The sequence below is a fragment of the Ursus arctos genome, unplaced genomic scaffold (assembly GCF_023065955.2).
Source record: "Ursus arctos isolate Adak ecotype North America unplaced genomic scaffold, UrsArc2.0 scaffold_16, whole genome shotgun sequence".
Taxonomy (NCBI): Eukaryota; Metazoa; Chordata; class Mammalia; order Carnivora; family Ursidae; genus Ursus; species Ursus arctos.
Window position 1 is genome coordinate 33,197,046 of NW_026622830.1, and position 23,520 is coordinate 33,220,565.

Below are 23,520 nucleotides of genomic sequence, written 5' to 3' on the forward strand. Positions count from 1 at the left end.
GCCTTGACTGCCTGTCCTCTGAGAAATAACTGGAGTTAGAGGCTGAGCTGTATGAAATTGTCATCAGCATAGGTTAAAAATGCCAAAATTAGCAATTTCATCTGACCTGATCAAAGAATCAAAATGATGCTATCCTTGGTGATCTTCCAGTTTGAAATGAATTTATTTCCTATTTTGAATCACTAATCAGCCAAAAAAAAAAAAAAAAAGGACTGATTTAACACCTACAGTGCACAAAGCATTGTGGTAGATTCCAGGGATGACAAAGATACAAACGCACACCCTGCTTTGGAGGAGCTCACGCCTGGCTTCCAAGGCGTGAATGATCGTATTTTCTGTTAGATTGTGCGCTCTATGAAGGCAGAGGCTGTGCTTCGCTCTGCTTTATTTTTCTGTGTACTCATCACATGGCAGACGTTCAAGAAATCTTTGTTGAACAAGAAGGTAGCGAAGTGGACGGTAATGAGAGAAGAAAGAAGGAAAGGAGAGAGGGAGGGAGGAATGGGCACTAGGTTGAGAAGCTGCCAAGATGGACGGGTCACAGAAAAAAGGAAGACCATGAAGAAATTAGGTTTTTTTTAAATTATTTGTAATGAGTTCTATATTCCAAAATAGTTTTTAAAGCCGTCTATTGAAATAGCTTTGACTGTAAGTGGCATTGATTTGGGTTTGTTTCCAAAATGAAACCCGTCTGAAAGGATATATGCATTTCACCATAACCGACTTTGAAAAAAAGGCTTCAAGCTCAGTACCCGAAGTGTTCTCATCAATGGTACCATGTTCAGAACAATCACTTTGTTAGGTGATGGTGATTTGGAGGTACAAACTATAGCGTCTCTTAAATATTCATATAAACAGGGGCACTTGGTGGGCTCCGTCACTGGAGCATGCAGCTCTTGATCTCAGGGTTATGAGTTTGAGCCCCACGTTGGATATAGAGATTACATAAAAATAAAATCTTAAAAAAAAAAATTCACACAAACATAACAGTACGAGGACCTTCATGTATTTATTTCTTATTTCTAATGCACGAGACCTTCTTAACACTTCTTCATTTTGTCATTATTGAAATTATCAAGGTATATGTTAGGGCTGACTTTTAAGAAGTTCAGAGTCAAATTATTATTCCTATTTCAGTCTGTTTAGGAAGATTTTTCTTTTTCTAAAACCCAGCCTCACTCATCAAGAGCCAATGACCAATTTTTTTTTTAATTTTCCTACTCCTGGAAAATATTAAAGGCAATTTAGCTATAATGTTTCCAGAATTGGGAAAAATATTCATCAGTTACTTTGAGAAACTTACTGGATGTAAAAAGATTTACAGGGGTGCCTGGGTGGCTCAGTCAGTTGTGTCAGACTCTTGATTTTGGCTTGGGTTGTAATCTTGGGGTCTCAGGATTGAGCCCCATGTCATGCTCCACACTCAGCAGAGAGTCTGCCTCTCTCCCTCTCCCTCTTACTCTGCCCCTCCCCTCTCTCTGTCAAATAAATAAATAAATAAACGATTTATACTGTGGTAGTCAATACTAGCTTTGACCCTTGCAGATGGCATACCTCTTATCATTCAAGAGTAATCTTCAATAAAAATTAGAATTATTATATATCATGTTTTTACCTTCAAGTTTGGTATAGAGGTGAAGAGAAGGAAAAAACATTGATGAAAGAGTAACTTGCTAGAACTTTAACAGAAAGCAACTTGGTTATGTATACTAAAAACCTTATAAGTCTGTGTTGTCTTTGAACCAGCTATTCTATTCCTGGGAATTCATTCTAAGGAAATAATTAAGAGTTTGAACAAAAACTTAACCATCAAAGAATTCAGTACAATGTCATTTATACTAGTGAAAAATTAGAAGCAACTTTAATGTCTGATGGTAATGGAATATTACTTAGTTGTGCTATGGTCACATATACATATGAGATATAAATATTATAGGTTACATGACAATTTTTATCATATATTGTTCTGCTAATACAAAGGTTACTAATCTAATTATGGTTAATCTAATAAAGTTACTAAATTATTGCACCTTCATGAAAGAATTACACACACATACCCATTTTTTTTTTTCCTGGAAGCATACACACCAAGATTGTAACAGTACCTAGGTCTGAAGATAGAGTTAGGCATGTTTAGAAAAGTTTTAGTTTTCCTAATTTTTTGAACATATATCACTATTATGTTAATACAAAACTGTTTCAACAAGAAGAAAGAAATGCTACCCTACAATGTTGACAAGTAACATCTCCACTGCTCACAAATATGCTGGGGGTTTTGAGGCTCTGATTGTTAAGGATGAAGAAACAAACTGTGGTAATGGATCAAAAGAGTGAGGTCGGCCTCTCTGGGCAGTCCGTAAAGATTACTGCGATAAAGATAAAGGATTATCTCAATATTTAGCATTAGTCACTTCAGAAAGGTTACAACGAAAGCAAAAATTCTAAGTGGGATCCAAGTAAATGCAAGTGTGAGTCATATTTCTTCCATTTGAAGTCATTCTAAATAAGAAATTTAAAGACCGCCTTGTTTATGAGCATTTGAGTTTTTATTCCTAGGACAGACTCATTTGTGGTCATCTGTAGTTTCTGTTTCAGAGAAAAAGATCATTAATTGGAAACACTTCTGCTTCATTTTAAATAATAAAACCACTCGTGAATAACTTTTTTTTTATTATAAATTAACATATATACATAACAGAAACTTTGGAAATTAACTCCTAATTGTATTACCCAGAGATAAGCACTAATAACATTTTGATGTCCATTCATAAAGTTGATAACCATTTTTAATTTAAAAACAAGAGACTGGTGTTTAGGTATTTAAATCTTCTGAAAGTTAATGAGGTTCACGTAAATACATTTTTCTCCATTATCTGTGGTATTGGGAGATAATTGTTCTGAAATAACATAATCCTTGACTACTATTATCCGTGTTAAAATGCAATTGTGACTACTATCTTCTACCTTGGATGTACCAGAGTTTTCTGGAAAAAAAAAAGTTCAAGCATCATGATACCAGCTACCCATAGAAAGAACTCATTCACATTCTTCTTAATTCTTCATTTCCTCCAGGACAGATATCAGTGGATGGCTTTATGCGCTATCTAAGTGGAGAAGAAAATGGAGTCGTTTCGCCTGAGAAACTGGATTTGAATGAAGATATGTCTCAGCCCCTTTCTCACTATTTCATCAATTCCTCACACAACACCTACCTCACAGGTACAAATTCATAGTTCTTTGACAATGACTTTAGCCAGTCTCACCAAATTTCACCAACCTCTACTTTCTGTTGTTCAGAAGGGAAGGCGTGTTTTCTTTCATTTCCTATAGAACACCTCTGAGAACTGAGCTCTGGGACCAGAGGTTCTGCCTGTAAGAGGCAGTATCACTTCTTCACAACATATCTCTTCCCCAGTTTTTAAGTCTTCTGATATGTATCACGTCTGCTATCTTTGGGCCAATGGAATTTTTGTATAATTGAACTCCTTCAGTGGACTTCAAGCCATTGGCAATACTACCTAGTCTCTGGACTGTTTTCTTATACAGGAAATTTCTAAAGCATATGTAACTTGTGCTCAAGGGGAAAAGCTAATTTTACTCAAGGTGGAATGGGGCTTTAGACATAAACAAATTTAACCCTGAATGACAGCCTATACTTCATTGTAAATAGCGTCATGTGGTTTGTGCTACAGGGTAGACCAGGAAACTATGAACGTAATGACAAGGGAGATCCAGGCACTGTATATTCAAGGGTGTTGAAGAGAATTTCACAGTTTCAGTTGTATGGTGGATAAGCAGTTCTTTCATCTAAATTCCTTAAGGAGATCCATTCATCCCAGTACAAATGTATGTTGTATTGGTATCAAATAGGGCCTTGGCCTGGTATCTCACACTTGGTGAAAAAAGAGCTTAGAATAAAAATGACCCTTCAACAGAGAGAGCAAAGTAGCCTCCTGACAGTGAGATTCTCAGGATGCTTCCATATAATCTGAGAGCATCTAGTCAGAACCACATAGTCTGAGTTCTGGTCAGTCAAAGTGCAACTTGTATGTTCTTCATAAAAACTGGGTGGCTCTCAGGCTCCTTTCAGCCTGTTTTGTTTCAACTGACATTATCTACTGGGAGAGATGCATGCCAAAAACTAACTAGATTTCATGTTTGGTTCATCCTAAACTCTATTCTTGTCATTTCTTGTTGCTTAACAAATCACTCGAAAATTCAGTGGCATAAAACCGCCACCATATTACTTTGATCCATATTCTGTATGTCAAGAATTCAGATAGGGCACAAGAGGCGATGGCTTGTCTCTCTTTCCTGCTGTCTTGGGCTTCACCTGCCAGGTAAGTGCTTGGGGGTAATGAACACGTAGGGTGTTGGAATCATCTGGATGCTTCTCCAACATTTCTGGAACTTGAGCTCAGTTAGGACTTCTCATCTTTTGCCTGTAAGAGGCCTCAGCATGTAGCTTGGGCTTCCTCATAGCATGGCAGCCCCAGGGTAGGTAGACTTCTTACGTGGCAGGTCATGGCCGCAAGAACACATGTCCCAAAGAACAAGGAGGAAGCTTAATTGCCTTATGGTACTTCACCTCTGAAGTTCTGTGTGGTCACTTCTTTATCCATCAAAAGAATCACAAACCTACCCAGATTCAAAGGGAGAAAACAGACCATAGTTCTCGCTGGAAAGAGTGTCAAAATATTTTTAATTTTTTATCTTCTCAGGAGAATCTTTTTTTTTTTAAGATTTTTAAATTTATTTATTAGACAGACAGCCAGCAAGAGAGGGAACACAAGCAGGGGGAGTGGGAGAGGAAGAAGCAGGCTCCCAGTGGAGGAGCCTGATGCGGGGCTCGATCCCGGAACGCCGGGATCACGCCCTGAGCCGAAGGCAGAAGCTTAACGACTGAGACACCCAGGCGCCCATCTCAGGAGAATCTTAATGTTATTTGGTACCATCAACCAACTTGGCATTCTGGTGAAGTCCATAGACCCTTCTAAGAGTAGTGTTAAATGCATAAAATATAATATATAGGATGAAAGAGAAGATAAATTCCAACAAAATATTTTTTATCAAATATTAAAAAAAACAAATGTGAGATAAAACAATATATATTCCTATGAGCACAATTTAAATATTAGCATAAATAATATGATGTGACTATTTGCAACAATGGAACATGATATGAAAATATCTATGATTTCTCCTGGTGGCAGAGTCACAGTTTTGCTTATAGTGTTGTGATTTGTGACCTGCATTTATAACTGAAGAGGTTATTAAATTTTACAGAGAGGTTTAAATTAAAGAAATTATCTTTTTTCTCATCCAAGTTTGAGGAGGTCGACAGAAACTCAATTAAGATCTTTCACTTGATAGCTTCCTAAACAACGTAACTGTAAAGACTGGCAGATGATGGCATCTTGCATTTATCATGTACTTAGCACCACAAGATTCTTAAAAATACATAAGTATATGTTCAGTTAAATTTTGGACATCGTATGTGGTTTCACCTGCCCAGAAGTCGTGCTATGCGGTGATTTTACGGTAGTCCTTTTTAACTCCAAAAATGCCTTCCAACTGATGTGTTTACATTCATTAGTATCTATATTATTTGTCATATAATAAATGAGGCAATGGTAGCAAAATGATTGAATAATAAGACTGATTGGATATACAGTCTATTCATTTTACCTTCTCTCAGAATATATTCCCTCTTTCTGCTTATCTTTATGGATTTTTAGATTATCTTAGCTTTTTATTTAGCTTTTATTTATCTTAGCTTTTAGATTTTTAGATTAGTTTATCTTTATGGTTTTTAGATTTTATGTAAGTTCACCAACCACAGCCACTGTTCTCTTTTTGATACTCAAATTGTCTCAGCTTTGGTCAATGGGAACATTTTTTAGGCTGACATGACCCATTGACCATTGAAAATGTCCTTGCTTTCTGGCTCATAAAGACCTCCCAGGCTCACCTTGTTCCGTTCTGCACCACCATGGAATCAGACTTTTCCCCGAATAACCTCTGGTTTCTTTTAGTGGAAAAAAAAATTGTATGGGTAACAGCAGTTTGAACCCTGCACAATGGAACATTGTTTCCAGACCATTTCAGTGAACAAAGCAAGAAAAGATACATTTGTGTCTGAACTGTGCCAGTTCACAGAACTATCTTCATTCTTACCTTCTAATTTATTTAAATTCCTGATTCTATAACTCTGCTTTCTTTATCAATCTTGACACCTATGAGATTATACATAATTAGTTCAGTTACTTCACTAACAACAGTAATGGCTCCAAGAAAATTATTCGGTATCAGTAGGAACAATAAACCTATAGAATACTATTCCTTTTTTCTCTGCAATTCCTTTTTGTTGTTTTCAACTGCGTTTCATTAAGGATTTTTAGTCCAAAGAATTTCTTCCAGAGTCACTCATTCACCCTCCCTCTGAATAACTTGGTAAGCACAGATGTGTTTGAGAATTTGGCTTCATTGTGTTGGCTTGGTTTTGGACTGTTAGCATATCTTAATAGCTAATAGTTATCAGTAGTTAGAGAGCTTACTAGGAAGGAGAAGGGTCTACTCTCTTTTTTGATGAAGAAAGGCCTCAAATAGCTGTCTCCAATTTCAGTACAAAGGTTTTATATCACCACCACCTGATACACATGATTTCTGACCAAGTAAACCAATTCTCTCTCCAATTATGCAATTTCCCATAGTATTAGAATTACATATTTTCAAATATTCAGGTTTAAAACTATGTTATCTATGTGAAACCATATTCTAACCTTTATGGTTTTTTTTAACTTGCTCGCTTTTCTGAGCCATATATTATTTTACTGACGTTTGCATTATGGAAGTCCACATTTTCACAATATCACCTTATCCCAATACCAGTCAAAATTTTTCATTTTCCTACAGGGGATTAAAAAGAAGATTCCATATAGTTAACAAAAAAAATGTACATATAAATTCTAATACGGGCTCTGGATGTTTTGTCTGAAATTCTCTTCTGACTTACTGGTGAAATTTGGTTTTACTTCATACGATATTATTAGTATCCTTGCTTTTATTATAGATAAACCTAATGTAGAACTCTAATGCAGAACTCTCCCAGAGGCTTTTGGGTAAAATATAAATGGTGATGATATAGAAATTCAAACTTCCCAAAGCCAATTAAGAATATTATAAAATAAATTTATAACCAATGTGTAACCCAATAGAATCCAATTAAATGTTAAAATCAATATCTAGGAAATGAGATTTTACATTTTATAGGCATTTCCAGAACAAGTAGAAAATTTTTCTGTAGAAATGTTATTTCACATAAAGGGTATTTGATGGAAAAAGGAGTTTTCCTACTCGAATGAGTTTTTAAAATGCTAGGTAAAAAGGTTTGTACTTACTGCAGTATGTTTTGAATATAGGGGAAAAAACTTACTGATTCACAATCATTAAGGTTCTGATCAACCCTCTTCCCCCACAGTCACCACCCTACTTATTTTCCTGGAGCACACTGAGAGCTGGTATTCCTGAGACATGGCTAGTCCAGATTCAGATAAGGAGGATTTTGATATTTGGAATGTTGTCTTTCCAGCATTCAAAGGAACTATAAAAACTAAATGTACAGTATGAAAACCAATCAATTTAGCAATGTGTTATTGTTATTATGTCTATTTCTTTACTCATTATTGCCCCTTTGTTGACCATCAAGATGCCCAAAAGGAAAAATAAATAGGAGCATTGAGAGAAATGCATGCACAGAATGAGTTGATTTTTAATTATGATGGTCATTTTTCTAGGGTTTTGGATAGTCTTGGCAGTACATCAAGTAGTGATTATGTTTTAAATTATTGTTTTTCCTTGAGGAATCCACCCTATGACTCAAAACAAAATTCTCTCAGGACAGAACAGTATGCACTCATTTCAACCTATACTTTTTCAGCTCTTCATAAATCTTCCCATACTCCAATCCTTTTGGGAGATAATTGTTCCGAATTCATGGACAACGCAAAGTAGTATATCTCTGAATAATTAACATCCTCATTCAGCTTAGAAAAAAAATAGATTTGAGGTTTTTGTTATCCTCTGATGAATTAAATTATCTGATTGAATATATCAAATAATTATTCAACTCCTCTTCTCACATATATGCTCTGGACTGCAAAAAAGTTCTAGAAATAATTCAAGGCATAGTTTTACCCTTGTCATTTATACACTACCAACCCAGACAGAGTGTCACTCTCTACTTTCCCATCTCTCCTATCCTTTTAACCCTTAGCATATGTAACCTTTTATAATTTAGTTTTGGTGTAAAATATACACAAACCTGTGAAAGTTAAGTGGTAGAATGGGAAGAGATCATGTTTAGCAAATAGACCACATTCAGATCTTCCTTTAAGTAAATTAACTCTTCTAAGCCTTAGTTTCTTCACTTGTGAAATGAAGGTAAATTGAGACAGCCAGAGTGTTTTTGGCCATAAGTAATAGGATACTGTTACTTAATGACTTAAATGTTAAGGAATTTATTGCCAATCACAACAAGAAGTCCAGAAGCAAAGTGGTAGAGGGTTGATTAAACCAAAAATTCACTGATGTCATCAGAGACCCAGATGCTTTCTGTCTCTTTGCTCCCCTTATGGCTGCAAGATGCTTTTGCACCATGAGCATTGCCTCCCTATGAAATAAGATCCACATGTGGCACAGGGGAAGTCCCTGTCTTGTGGCCCTTTGTATGAGTGAGGTGGCCCCCCCAACCCTACCCTGTAGCCTTTCCTTTACACTGTATTAGATATAGCCCAGAGCTACACCACACAGCAGTGCTCACATTAATCACTAACGTGGGCCACAGAACTCCTGTGCATGATTAGGAAGAATTAAGATTTACCCCAGGACTGAGGAGGGGATCCTGAAGCATATCAGAACCTTAATTAAATAGAATCGAAATAGAATTCTATTGGTGAGAAGAAAGAGAAAGAAAGGGAAGCCAAGAAGAATGAGGTTGGGGTAAGAGTTTAAACTCCCTGGCACATGAGAACATCTCTGTTATGTGTACTTGCCTACCTACCTAGATGGGTAAGGGTAAAGAATAGGTCTCATGTCATTTTTGCATCCCCAGGAGCTCATATTTTGCCTCCCACAGAGGACATGTTTGGGAATGTGCACAGATCCTAATGGTGAGGCTTATATGATCAGTAAGGCATATGCTGAAAGTTGCTTCCCCACTTTCTCACTTAAGCCTCCTTATGGCAATTGGATCCATGTTGAAGACAGCTTCATGGTCTCCCTGGGGCAGCTGGCAGATACTGTGGGAGAGACATCAGATCATACTCATGCCCCTAGGAATGGTCAAGATGAATAACACATCCTTTATATTTTGGACAGTTTCCTCAACTCTAACTGTGGAATTAGGTGACCTGAATGGCTGACACAGCACTGAAAGCAAAAGGAGAAATAGTTCCCATCTCCATTTATTGAAGGAGATACTGTTTATTGAAGAAGGCCACTGAATTAACAAATGCATAATGTTCTGGAAACTTTTTGCGTAGAGGTTGAAAAGAAAATATGTAATGATAACTGTAAATACAGACAATTTCTCAGAAGCCTGTGTTAATAGAGGGGTGTTATTTTCAATTTTCTGGTCTCTTCCATCCATGGATGCCTTGGGTAATCTTAGACAAAGCACATTGAATGTAGCCAGCCAACCAAAATGAATGCAGTCAAGTGAGAAGTTGCAGAGCTATGACTTGGGGCAGTATTATGAATTAATCTGAGATGGAGCTTTGGCTCCCAAGTTCAATCATGGACTTGGAATGTACTCCAGAGGGTATTCACAGCCAGGCAGAGGTGATGTCAGATACTAGTTTCAGAAATAACAAGGGTTGAGGGACTCATGACATATCATTAATTCCAACCCCAGGCAATCCCCTGGCCCCAGAAGCTATATTTATTGGATGTAATCAAATGGAAATATAATGGGCAGGTGGGATATAATAATGAGGAGTTAGGAATGTTAGGGAAGAAAAATAAACTAGGTTTGAGGATTTAGGCAGAAAAGGAGGAAATAATGGATAATATTAATACATATTTGGAAAAAAAAATCTCCATAAATGAAGGAAAACACACAGGAAACCTAACATGCATGCCAAGGAATAGGGCAATTATGGGTAAATGTGAGTTTTCCTAAAATATGCTTTCTTTGGGAGGCTTCCATTTCTTATAAAGACTATTCATTTTAAGATTGAACAACAGTTGATTTTGGAAGGATTATTTTGGGCTTAGGTGTTGGACAATAAACACAACATAGACACTCTCTCTCTCATCTTCCATTTTTTAGTGTTTTTTTTCTTCATATTCCTTTGCATCTCACAAACCCAACCCCATGCCTTATGATGTCTTTAAAAACATTAACTGATCAACATTCAAAAAGTACATCAAATTCCTCTTATTCTTTGAATGATTAAAAAAGAAAAATTGCATGCAAATCCAAAGAAATGTTTCTAGAGATTTTTTGAATCTTTTATGACTGAAAACTCTAGTGTGAATTAGGTATTTATCTACTTCAATCTACCATTAAACCTTCTCTAGCTTATGAACCCATGGCAACTTCCCTACTGAAGTTAGAAACACTCAACGACCAATTAATGAAATAGATTCAGAAATCGTAATGATATTGGATAGTCAGAAATACACTTAAACAATTTGCTACATAATACACAAGAAAATCTGCTCTGCTCTTTAATAACATACAATTTTCTGCAGGAGCTAGCATTTTTAATGAGTTAACCAAGTATTATTTGAATCCTTCACTTCCTTTAGCTAAAGTAGCCCCCCTTAAGCTTAAAAATCACGTAAATGACTATCTTTTCTCCTCGCCCTCACTGTCCCTAACCCCCCCCCTTTTTGCTGCAGCAGAGACCTTTATTACAACAAACTTTGAGTCAATTATAAATGGCAAATTGATTACCTAGCATTAGGAACTTTCTAGATTACTTTGTCAGCATTTCTTCTTTTGCAAACACATTTGTGTGTTTAAAAGGCCCAATTTTTTCAGCAGAGAAAAGTGATTATGAAAACCTACTTAATCAGCCTTTCAGGCATTTACTAGGGCTCTGTAGAACTCAAGAATGTCATCCTTTTGTTTTGCTGATGTTTGGGTGTTGTGACATGCATATAAAAATAAAATTAAGCCAACAGGCTTAATCCCATTTTCTTTGTCCTGTATGTCTCCACCACACAGAGCCTGTCTATTTCAAAGTCATTTTGACAGTTTTCATCAGCATGTCACTTTTTAACTGACTATTTAAAAAATGATGGAGACTTAAAGAGTAGAAATCAGAGAAAATCTTCAATGTGGAAAACCAAAAACTTCCATTTGTGTGTTGATGGTGGGCTTGTCTCAAAGGTTATTTATTATTAATCTTTAAGAAATAACTTATCAAGAAGTGAGTACCTTCCAATAACTACTGAAATGGCATAGGACTAATTTCGTTTCCATTCCTACTCTCAGACTTCGCAAGTGCTTTGATTATTAACAATTCTTATCACTTTACTAGAGTACTTCAGTTCTGTTTACAAAAGTTTTAAGTTTTGAGAACGTGTATCTATTTTTTTTTTTCTCTCTGTTGCTTGCTTTTGGTGTCATATCTACAAAAACCATTGCCTAATCCAGGTCACAAAGATTTACCCCTCTGTTTTCTTCTAAGAATTTCATAGTTTTATGTCTTATATTTAGGAGCTTAATCCATTTCTAGTTAACTTTTTTTGTTTATGATATGAGATGGGGATCCAACTTCATTATTTTGCGTGTGGCTATCCAGTTGTCCTAGCACTATTTGTTGAAAATATGATGCTTTCTGCAATGAATTGTCTTGGCACCTTTGTTGTAAGTCAACTGAAGATAAATGTGAAGGTTTATTTCTGGACTCTCAGTTCTATTCCATTGATCTATATGTCTGTCCTTATACCAGTAACACACTGTCTTGTAGTTTTGTAGTTAAGTTTTGAAATAGGGAAATGTAGGTCCTCCAACTTTGTTCATATTTTTTAAAGTTGTTTTAGCCATTTGGGATTCTTTACATTTCCTTAGGAATTTTAGAATCAGCTTGTTAATTTATGTGAAAAACCAACTTAGGAGTTCTGTAGGAATTGAACTTGTAAATAAATTTGGGCAACAGTGTTATCTTAGCAATACTAAGTCTTCTGTTCCATGAACATGGGTTGTCTTTCCATTTATTTAGGTCTTCTTTAAGACCTAAATAAAAAGACCTTCTTCACTGCTTTATAATTATTAGAGAATATGTTTTACACTCTTTTGGTTAAATTTAAATTTATTCCTACAAATTTATTCCACTTCTGAAAAGAGAATGTTTCTAAGCATTTGTGCTTTGGATAAACATGACAGAAGGCTTGATTTACAACAGAATAGCCTTAGAGACTCAGACTAAAATACTGAGTTTTGAGTTATAATCCTAGATCTTCCATTTACCAGCTTTGGAAACTTGAGCACATGAATTCCTCTCTGCCATTTTCATTACCTGAAAATAAATATTCAAAAAATAAAGGTAGTTATACAAGAGAGGTTTTTATGAAGATTAAATGTGGTAATACATGTAAAGTCAGAAGAACTATAGTTGGCGCATGGTAAGCAGTTAGGAAACATGAGTTATTGTTATTTTTACAATGCTCTTTTCCTTCTGTTTTTCTCTTCCCTAAAACTACTGCTAGGGAGCCACAATTACATTTGGGATTATGCCACTAACCTTTGATATGTTGAGGCAGAAGGTTGACACCAACTACACAAGCTCTTGAACTCTTTGTTCTCCCATTGTTGAAAAGATTTTCTAGGAAGCTACCAATGTCTTCCTTGCTTTGTAGGATTCTTTTTTTTTTTTTTTAAAGATTTTATTTATTTATTCGACAGAGATAGAGACAGCCAGTGAGAGAGGGAACACAAGCAGGGGGAGTGGGAGAGGAAGCAGCAGGCTCATAGCGGAGGAGCCTGATGTGGGGCTCGATCCCATAACGCCGGGATCACGCCCTCAGCCGAGGGCAGACGCTTAACCGCTGTGCCACCCAGGCGCCCGGCTTTGTAGGATTCTAAGGATCCTTTTGTTGGTGTTTTATAGCTGGCCAGTTGGCTGGAAACTCCTCTGTTGAGATGTATCGCCAAGTGCTCCTGTCTGGTTGTCGCTGTGTGGAGTTGGACTGCTGGAAGGGACGGACTGCTGAAGAGGAACCAGTCATCACCCATGGGTTCACCATGACAACTGAAATATCCTTCAAGGTAGAGTGAATGAATATTGCTAACAGAAGAAACTAGGGAGACCTGAACCCTTTTGGGTAAATCCTCCGAAGGTAGAAAATCCCAGTGGTTATAATTAAGTCTATAGGCTATATTAATCATCTTTGCAATTTTAGAGGCTAAAATTTGTAGTGTATTTGTGAGTAATTAGCATCATGTCATGGAGAGCTGTGGTGTCTCAGGAAAAGCGCCTCAGGGAGGACTTATAGGATTTGGGCTTATATTAGGTGATTTGGGTGAGGGTTCAAGAAAGTAAGGTTTTGCTATAGATTGGTTACTGTCAATAAGCAGAAATAATTCTGTGATTGGGTATCTTAATAAATCCTATCTAGGAGGTGAAATTAAAGCTGTAATTGATAAGGAGCTTCAGCCATTCTTATTAGCTAGGGATGAGGGTGTGTTTGGTCATCTCCCTTCTCTTTCCACACAAGACTCCATCCTACATCATAAAGGGTCTAACATTCATGCATATGGACGCAGAAGTCCAAATATCCAAGTTATGTTCATATCCCCTGAAAAGAGACAACCCCAGGAGCATGGAATCATTTGAGTGGGGGAATTCGGGGGTTCTAGGGACCCAGAGAACAATCTGGGAAGAGGATATACGGGCTATAGGGGAAATGTGTTTTTTGCTGACTCAGGCTTCTCATGTCTTTGGAAGTAAACCAGAAAAGAAGGGCCAGAGAACAACCTCTAGAGCACAGATCCCAAGGCGTGAGTCCCATTACCTGTGTCACCTGGGTCTCAGGACAGAACTGGCTTTGGGTCACTAACTCTCGCCCTAACCAACCAAGGAAACAGTCCAAGTATGTGGATAGTTAAGGTAGAGTGGGGGACAAGGCCATTGAAAATGGGGCGGTCAGAGTGCTGAGAGGGCAGAATGTTGGATGAATTATATGTTAATGTCACCAATATTGGTGACAAAGCTTTGGATGAAGAAGACAGTGAGGCACTTACCAAAGTCTTTGCTGAATGAGGGGAGCTCAGTAAATGGCACAAGAGAGGAAGTGGTAAAAGCTGGTTGGAGTGCCTTATGAGAATTGGAACGCAAAAATGGCATCGGGAGCAAAAAAAACCCTACTATCCAGTTTTTGGCCCCGGGGCACCTGGGATGTGAGAAAATAAACCGCTATCACTTGAGAGAGCAGCAAAAGAGAAGCAAGATCGTCAAGGAATAGCCAGATTTCAATTGAGATAAATGGATTTCCTGATCAAAGGTACCATATTTGACAGTAATAAAAATGCGTTCAGAATTGATATCATTAGCACCTTAAAATATGTTCACTATGTTGTGTCTGGGGAACCTGACTTCTCATGATTTCTTAAACTTAGGCTACAGCACGGTAATTAAAGATATATAGCACCCTTCACTAAATTTTACAACAAAGTTTAATATGAAAGTGACCTTAATTCTGATCAAATCTTTACATTTATATCTGTTTCTGAAAGGGAGCACTCAAGTTCTTTTGTTTTTCCTTAATGGAAAAATCAGTGGGTTTTTGTCTCACTTCCATAGTCCCCCATTCTCCCCGCTCCTGCCATTGTCCTTTGTCAGCTCTCTAAGATACCAACCCCTAATCTCCTTGGGCTCTTTAAGCAAAGGTAGGGCACAGATGACCCTGATGTGGATTGAGTGCAGTTTGGGCTCATCTGGCTGTTGATGGATGGAGATAATCGTGGGAAGGGAGATACCACATCCTGACGGAGCCATTATTGCACTAAGGGACTGAAAGCCTTATAAATTTTCCCAGTACCAGCAGGGCCCTCCCACCCCTGCTCATGGTCCCCTCAGAGTCCATATGGGGAGCAATTATAAATTCTTTAAAGATTTTATTTATTTCTTTGAGAAAGAGAGAGAACAAGCAGTGGGGAAGAGCAGAGAGAGAGAGAGAAGCAGACTCCCTGCTGAGCAGGAAGCTGGACACGAAGCTTGATCTCAGGACCCAGAGATCATGACCTGAGCCGAAGACAACTGCTTAACCAACTGAGCCTCCCAGGCACCCCACAATTATATATTCTTGAAAATTTATAATCCTCAAGGTTCTTTGAGTTCTGGGATGGGGCGGGGGTGGATGGGTGGAGAGATAAACACCAAGAGTATTCTAAGGCCTATTAATTTTATGTGGGGCATTGGCTTCTTGATCTCAGACACCAAGTCAGCTTAGAGTGACTCACCCTGTGCACTTGTCTGTACAACTGGTTCTTCAGTCACATCTGTGATCCCAGCGTCACAGACTGACTGGACATCTCTTCCTGGGCTGGGGAAGCATCACTTCTCCACCACATCCACACGTTTGCAGACAGATGTAGAAACTAGAAGACTAAATCTAGCCCAGAATACTGCTTCCTCTCTCTGCCTGCCAGTGGAGGGTGGGGGTGGCCAAAGGGAGCAGGAAACTCATCTCCCCAGTGGTTGGTTTGTCCAGCCATGCTTCTTGCTAATGCACATTTGCAGGGTGGATTATTCTTGCAAAGATGTGGGTAGGTGGTGGCGGTGGCAGGCTAGGCTGGCTGTGGATAGTAGAAATGCCAACCTGTTTTGTGGTCAAATAGAGAGCAGGAATTCTCTGCATCAAGCTTAGGACTGAGGTGAGGCTTAGTGCGGCACCTCACATGCAGAATTAAAGGAGCCATTTGCTCTCGGTGTCATGTACATGCAGAGCTGGTACCCGAAGGTGAGTGTCTCCTTACCCTTTGCATTTAGACCCCTCCCTTGCCTCACCACAGTCCCAGCTTGCTGGGCAGGCTTATCAGCACAGAGTCTGCTTTTCCAGAAATCAGTGTGTATGTGACTTTGGAAGAAAGGGTAAAAAAGAGAAGTGGGGGACAAGAGCCTGTGTGATCCAACCCCCCCCACACACACCCATTACCCCTTTCCCCCTCATTCACTTGGCTACACCTCCATCGGGCTCTGCTGTTCTTTTTTTATTTTTATTTTTAAATATTTTATTTATTTATTTGAGAGAGAAAGGTTGAGTGGTGGGGAGGGGTAGAGGGAAATGGAGAAGCAGACACTTTGCTGAGCAGGCACCCTGATGTGGGGCTCGATGCCAGAACCCTGAGACCATGACCTGAGCCGAAGGCAGACACTTAACTGACTGAGCCACACAGACGCCAAAGCTCTGCTGTTCCTTGACTATGCGAGGCAGGTCCCACCTCACAGCCTTTGCACAGGTTGTGAGACTCTGCCTGGAATGTTCTTCCCCCAGGTATCTGCATGGCTCACCTCTTAACTCCTTGAAGCCTTTCTCAAATGCTGCCTTTTCAACGAGGCCTACTGGGACCACTGTATTTAGTACTGTAAGGAGCCATCACACCCACTCCCACACTCCCGATACACTCCCCAGCACCACTTTATTTTTTGCATTTACCAAGTGGCACCTTATCACTTCCTGCCACTCTGCTTAATTTACTTAATTATTATGTTTCTTGTTTATTCCCTGTCTCCTTCTATTCTTCTACTAGCATGTAAGCACCACCAAGATAGAGATCTTTGTTTTGTTCCCTGATCTGTCCCAAGCACTTCGAAAAGAATATAACAGGTGCACAACAAATGTGTGTGTGTGTGTGTGTGTGTGTGTGTGTGTGTGTGTGTGTTTTAATGACTCTTCCCATCCCCAAGCAAATAGACAAATTACAGCATAGCTTTTAATTTTAGTCTTTCTTGCCTCTGTCCTTCAGATAAATGAATTTTGTCTTTCTCCGTTTTCATGTGTCGCATTGCAGGTATGCTATATTGGTGGGCAGTGCAAAGACTCTCCGAGCGTGTGCCAGTTTTGGCTATCCCATGTATCTGGACCTGACCTTCATGGTGCGATTAGGCTGTATTCTATACCCACAGCACATACTGCAACAGCAAAATAAACTGATTACAAAAGTTCATCATTTTTATGTCCCACCGTTTATCTACTCTCAATCTATGTAATCTGAAAAGCTTCTGTGCGACGTATCCCCAAAAGTAAAAGTTCCTATTGGCATTTACTACCTATTTATTATATGGGCCTAAATAAAAGGTTATGTTCTGAGAAAGGGGACATGCTATAATTCAGCGTCTTTATGGAAGACTCTTTATTTTGCACTCTGGATTTATTTATTATTTATCTCATATATCTGCTGTTCTATTTCTTTGCCTCATTGCCTTAGCCTTTCTGATGGTTATGACATAGTAATTCGCCACTTGGCGAATTCTGTCTGCTCCCACTCAGTCTCCTTCCTCCCCACGCTAGACACCACCACCCCCCGCCCATTCCATCCCCAAATTGCTCCTTTTTCTCCCCTCAGGCAGCTCCTTTGTTACCAGCAATTGTATAAGATGGAAAAGTGGGTAATGTGATAAAATTGATGACGAAAATATATTAAATTTGAGCATGTGGTTAAATCGAGCATTTCTGAAAATAAAGCTCTGAGAAAAATAATAATTTAGGATGCAATTTAACAGCTTCGTAAATGGTCACATAAAATGGATATCCAAATACATCCTGCTGTTGTCTATCAGGGCTGAAGGATTTCAAGGGCAGTTTTTCCCACTGGAGGTTAGTAATTGAGCCATATGGTTTATAGATTACTGAATCCAGTGTTAGAAGTCCCTGAAAACAGTTTTGGCTTAATAAGGAGCAATTGAGCAGTAAGGTACTTTCGATCCAATGCCCAGTAATGAGAGCTCAGATGTGAGAACCAAACTTAAAGCTTATAATAGGTTTTCTCATCCTCAATGACCATGCACACCATGCAGATTAAAACGCCATTAAAACATGAAAGTTCTATAGAAGGACTTCTGAGTTTTTCAGGTACTCCCAACTACGGTTACTAGATGAAATCGAGTAAGTGCTTTCTTTGGCTTTGAAGGTTCAAAAAGGTTTCCTATGCCAGTGGCTGAAGTTATGGTGGAGGTGAGGAGAGATGGACAGTGGGAGGGGGGAAAGGATGGGAGGAAAGAGAAAAGAGACTAGAAGTTAAGAATGCATTTCTGAGGGGCACCTGGGTAGCGCAGTCGTTAACTCTGCCTTCGGCTCAGGGCGTGATCCTGGTGTTTTGGGATCCAGCCCCACATCAGGCTTCTCCGCTGGGAGCCTGCTTCTTCCTCTTCCACTCCCCCTGCTTGTGTTCCCTATCTGGCTGGCTGTCTCTCTGTCAAATAAATAAAAATAAAAATCTTAAAAAAAAAAAAAAAAAGAATGCATTTCTGGAGCTGATACCAGTGTCCGACACCAGCTCTCCCAAGGACTGGCTGGCTGCAGGAGCTTGGAGAAGCTCCCTTACCGGACCTAGCTTCTTTCTTATGAGCACAATGGAAAAGATAATAGTTCTTACCTTCTAGGGTTGTTGTAAGCATTCAGAGACCCTACTTAATACATAGACATCGCTTAGAACAAGGTTTGGCGCACAGTGAGTGCTCTGTACATGTTAGTTATTGGTATAATAATTGAATTTTTTAAAGCCACACTTTAGCTTTGTTTCTGTAAATGTAATGGTTGTGGTATTCCACGTGCAAAGAATTTTTATGAAGTCAGGATGGGATGGAGGGGTTTGAGTTAAGTCAGTTGTAAAGTTGCCGTGGTAGAGGCTGTAGAGGCCCTGCCCGTACAACCCCTGTTGTCCACTTCTAGGAAGAAACCCGGAGCCCAAACTAAACACAGCCCAGCCTCGGTTAGAGGCCCAGGGGGAGCCGAGAAGGGTGTCCGAAGTCAAGTGCAGAAGACCAGAATGCCAGAGGGAGGAAGAGGGAGAAGTAGGAGACGCAGCCAGGAAGGCCCGGGATCCCAGAGCCCAGCTGCTCTTCCGGCTGCTAGCATCCCAGCTGTGGGAAGAGAGAACCAGAAGCAGGGAGCTGGCAAGATGGAGGAAGGCACAAACTCCCTATGAGTCTGAGAGCAGACCTAGAAAAACACTCACATTTCATTTGCCAGAGAAAAAGAGAGATAGCCCTTTGGCTGGAGGCAAAACACCCACTTTCTGAGGGAGAAGTGTTAGGTTTCTCACCTGCTTGCAGGCCTGACTCTCATTGGCCCAGATGCTCCTGGGGCAGGTCCGCAGTCAGCCTTCGTTAATAAAGGCAGTTGCACTAATTCTCAAGTAGCCACAGACAACAGTCATCCTCAGAAAAGTTATCAAAGACTGATTACACTTTTATTTACTTTTATGTTTGAAAGATTTTTTCCTTAAGGCAACACTCAACCTTGATTGGAAATATTGGCCACAGCGTTGTTAAAGTTAACTGGGCTATTGAGTATGGAATCAATATTCAAACTTCTTTAATACAAAATAACATTTGCCTGTGGTTACAATCGAGTTTCAAGCTTTGCTTAAGCCGCTGAACAAACTAGCCCAGGGGTTGACTGACTACCTTCCACAGGCCACATTCAGCCCACCACCTGTTTTTATGAACTAAGTTTGGTTGGCACATAGGCACATCCACATGTGTACATATTATCTGTGGCTTCTTTGGGTCTACAAAGGCAAAGTCGAATAATTGCCATAAAAACCACATGACCAGCAAAGCTAAAATACTTACTCTCCGGCGCTTTATGGAATGCGTACTGACCTCTGAAACAGTAGAAGACTAAACCGGAGTGCAGCGAGATAAATGATGTTTCTCTTCCGTTAAGAATGTTGAGTTCATTCATTTATTTGAAAATATTTAATGAGGGTCGGGGCGCCTGGGTGGCTCAGTCGGTGAAGTGTCTGTCTTTGCCTCAGGTCATGATCCCAGGATCCTGGCATGCTCCTTGCTCAACGAGGAGTCTGCTTCTCCCTCTCCCTCTGCTGCTGTCCCTGTTTGTGTGCTCTCTCTCTGTCAAATAAAAAAATAAAATCTTTAAAAAAAAAAAAAGAAAAAAGAAGATATTTAGTGAATGTCTAGAATATGCCTTAGCACTTCCTAAGCCCTAGGGACAAAGTCGTGAAGAAAATTGAGTGTTTATCTCCAAGAAGCTTATGGTCTAGTGGGGAGAGATAGACCAAAATAAACACACAATATGACACATGGAGACATGCCCTTTAAGGCAACATAAGTAAGTATTGAAGGAAAAGGGGGCTAAGGTGTGCTCTTTTCAGCAGGGTGGTGGGAAAAAGACTTGCGTAACATGACATTTGAGCAGAGACCACCACCCCCAAAATTAAGGAAGTGAGTCTTGCTTTCAGGTAAGAGAATTCCTAACAGAAGTAACAAAGATGAAAAAAGAAATGAAACAGATGAACAGAAATGAACTCATGCTTGTTGTATTTGAGGAAAAGAAGAAAAGATCAATAGACTATATCTGGGTGAGCAATGGGAAAGGAAAAGGTGACGAATTTAGAGAGATAGTAGCTGCCAGATCTAATAAAGAATTTGGATTTCATTCTGCGAAATGGAAGGCCAGTGAAAGGTTTACTCCAAAGCAATGAAATAATCTGATTCGTGTTTAAGAGCAATCACTATGGCTGTGGTATATAATGTAGGGGGAAACGTAGAAGCCTCGGCTAGGTTTTGCTGCAGTAACAAGACACCCCATCCCCTCACCCCCAGAATCTCAGTGGTTTAGAGCCAAAGGTTTATTTCTTATTCAGGTTAGATGTTGGCTGTTGTTCTGATTGATACCGTCTATATGCCACATGGACAGAGCAGCCCAATCTGTGATATCACTGGGTTCATGGCAGAGGGGAAAGAGAAATGGCAGAATCACATGGTGGCCCTTCAAGACCCTGTGTTCAGTATGTCATTTTCACAGACATTTCAACGGCCAAAACAAAGGACATGGCCATGTCAGTTGTCAACAGATCTCCCAGGAAAGGGTAGTGAATATGTGGGAATGATGATGAAAGCTACAAAAGCAGTTATTGCAGAGGTTTTGGGTCAGGATGATAGAGGTAGACGTGCTGAGATGTGGTTATATGCTGGGTAGATTTTGGACTGGATTGCTGACATCAAAAGATACTAGACAAAGAGAAGTCAAGAAGAGCTCTAATGTGTTTTGCATTTAGCTGATACAATAGGGCCAAATTTATGAAATCAACCAAATCCAGCTCCTTTTTATTCACACTTAACACCTACTTTCTTTATGATATCTATTTGCAGTTACTTTGAGGGCTTTGATCTTTGGTGGTTAATTAGCTACATGAGAGTTACTGCAGGGGTTAAGAACATAAACTCTAGAGTCAGGTAAATTTCCCTGGGGTTTCTTGGATTCTCCTCTTTGTGACCTTGGGCAAATTGGTTGATATCTCTGAGCCTCCATTTTATAATCTGTATTAGTGGATAATGTTTTCCTTAGAGAATGTTTATAGCATGAGTTAAAATATGTGTCTGGGAACATTATAAATGCTCATTTAATGGTAGCTCTTGTTTATATTAGTAAGAGTCTAAGAGGGAAGGTTTAAGGTGAGTGAGGAGGGAGGCACCAGCACCGTAAGGAGCCTGAGTTGATTTAAGAATATGTGCTCGGGGCGCCTGGGTGGCTCAGATGGTAAAGCGGCTGCCTTCAGCTCAGATCTTGGTCTCCAGGTGCTGGGATGGAGCCCCATAGCTGGCTCCCAGCTCAGCGGGAAGTCTGCGCTTCTCCCTCTCCCTCTGCGTGTCCCCCTGCTTGTGCTCTGTTTCCCTCTCTCTCTCTCAAATGAATAAATAAAATTTAAAAAAAAGAAGAAGAAGAATATATGCTCATCATGAGATAGATGGATCCTTCCTCAGAACAGGCTTACGGACTGAGTTTTATCACCCTCACTTTACATATCAGCAAGTCAATGCACGGAGGCATTAAGTGATTTCTCCCAAGGTCACACAGTTTGTAAAGCTAAGAAGTTTAGGATTCAAATGCAAGCCTGTTTGAATCTGAAGCTTGTCCTAAAAAAAATCAAGAATTTAAAGTCTTGGTGTTGCTTGCTATTTATAGTGCACTTAGTTTTGATGGCATCAACTATCATAAAAGTTAAACTGATAATGTATGAAAGGCAATCTGTGAATTCACTTCTAAGAAACAGTGAGAGTGATTCTTTTGCTCCGTGCAGGCAAATCCTTCTCAGAGGATATATGCAAATGTAGTACAGAATTAGAAAGCCTTATTTATACTCTAGGGCCAGGGAAATAGCTTTCTCACATGGATATAAGGAAAGCAATGCGTCCTTTAAGGAAGGTGGAGAAGATAGTGGAAAAGGAATGAGAGTAGAAATTCCTACTTGAAAGGAGACTATGAGAAGAAGAAATGCAACTAAAAAACAAACATTGTGAGTATACTAGTTCAATAAGAAAAACATGGAAAACCTGGAGCCCAAAGCTGGTTGGATATGCATTGAAATGTGGTCCTTCATACATTACTCTAGGCGATCAAAGATGAAAAATAAATTGGAGAAATGCGGGAGACTATAAAAGTATTCATATTCTTTAATTCAATAATTTCCCTTCTGAGAATTCATTCCCAGAAAGTAATTCAAAATACGAGGAAAAAATGGAGATGTTCTTTGTAGAACTATCTGAATGATAGCTCTTTAAATGTGCCTGTCCAACAGTTGGGTAATGATTAAATCAATTATAATACTACTGCTCCCTAGAATTTTATACAGCTATTAAAGCTTATGACACATACATTCTTTAAAAATATAGATTGAGGAATGAAGTACTAATACACGTTACAACACGGATGAACCTCAAAAGCATGCTAAGTGAAAAGTGCCAGAGCATAAAAGGCCACCTATTGTATGATTCCATTTATATGAAATGTTTGGGAAAGGCAAAATCTATGGAGACAGAAAGTAGATTAGTGGTTGCCTTGGGCAGGGTGCGTGGGAGCAGGATGGGGAAAAGAGGAAGTGACTGCTAATGGGTACGTGGTTTCTTTCCAGGGTGATAAAATGTCCTAATCAGATTGGGATGATGGTTGCACAACTCTGTGAATATACTAAGCACCATCCAGTTGTGTGCTTTAAATGGTTGCATTGTATCTCAATAAGGTTGCATCTCAATAACAATGTTCAACAAAATACAAGTAGAATATTTACTATAACAAAACCAAGTTATACAAACAAATGAAAAACAAACTAGAAGTAAATACAACCAAATACCAACAGTGGTTTTGTTCAAAGGGTGAATGTATGGGTGAAAATTGTTGCCTTCTCTCATCCAAATTTTTTTATAATGTGATTAGATTTCTTCTTTCATTAAAATATGTATATATAATTAGCAAATAGAAGAACGATTGTCTTTTATAATTGTGTCTCCCCTTCACCAAACCAGTCTTCTTTTTTTCTGCTTC

General features: G+C 39.0%; 1 protein-coding gene across 6 annotated transcripts in view; it reads left to right on the forward strand.

The window, feature by feature from the left end:
- The window catches only part of PLCB1 (phospholipase C beta 1), a 661,927-nt gene that overhangs the window by 478,418 nt on the left and 159,989 nt on the right, over positions 1-23,520 (forward strand). For all 6 annotated transcript variants that reach the window (XM_044385688.3, XM_044385692.3, XM_044385690.3 and 3 more), the window contains 2 exons: positions 3,073-3,219; positions 13,122-13,279. In XM_044385688.3, coding sequence (XP_044241623.2) covers positions 3,073-3,219; positions 13,122-13,279 — 305 coding nt within the window. The remainder of the gene's footprint in view (positions 1-3,072; positions 3,220-13,121; positions 13,280-23,520) is intronic.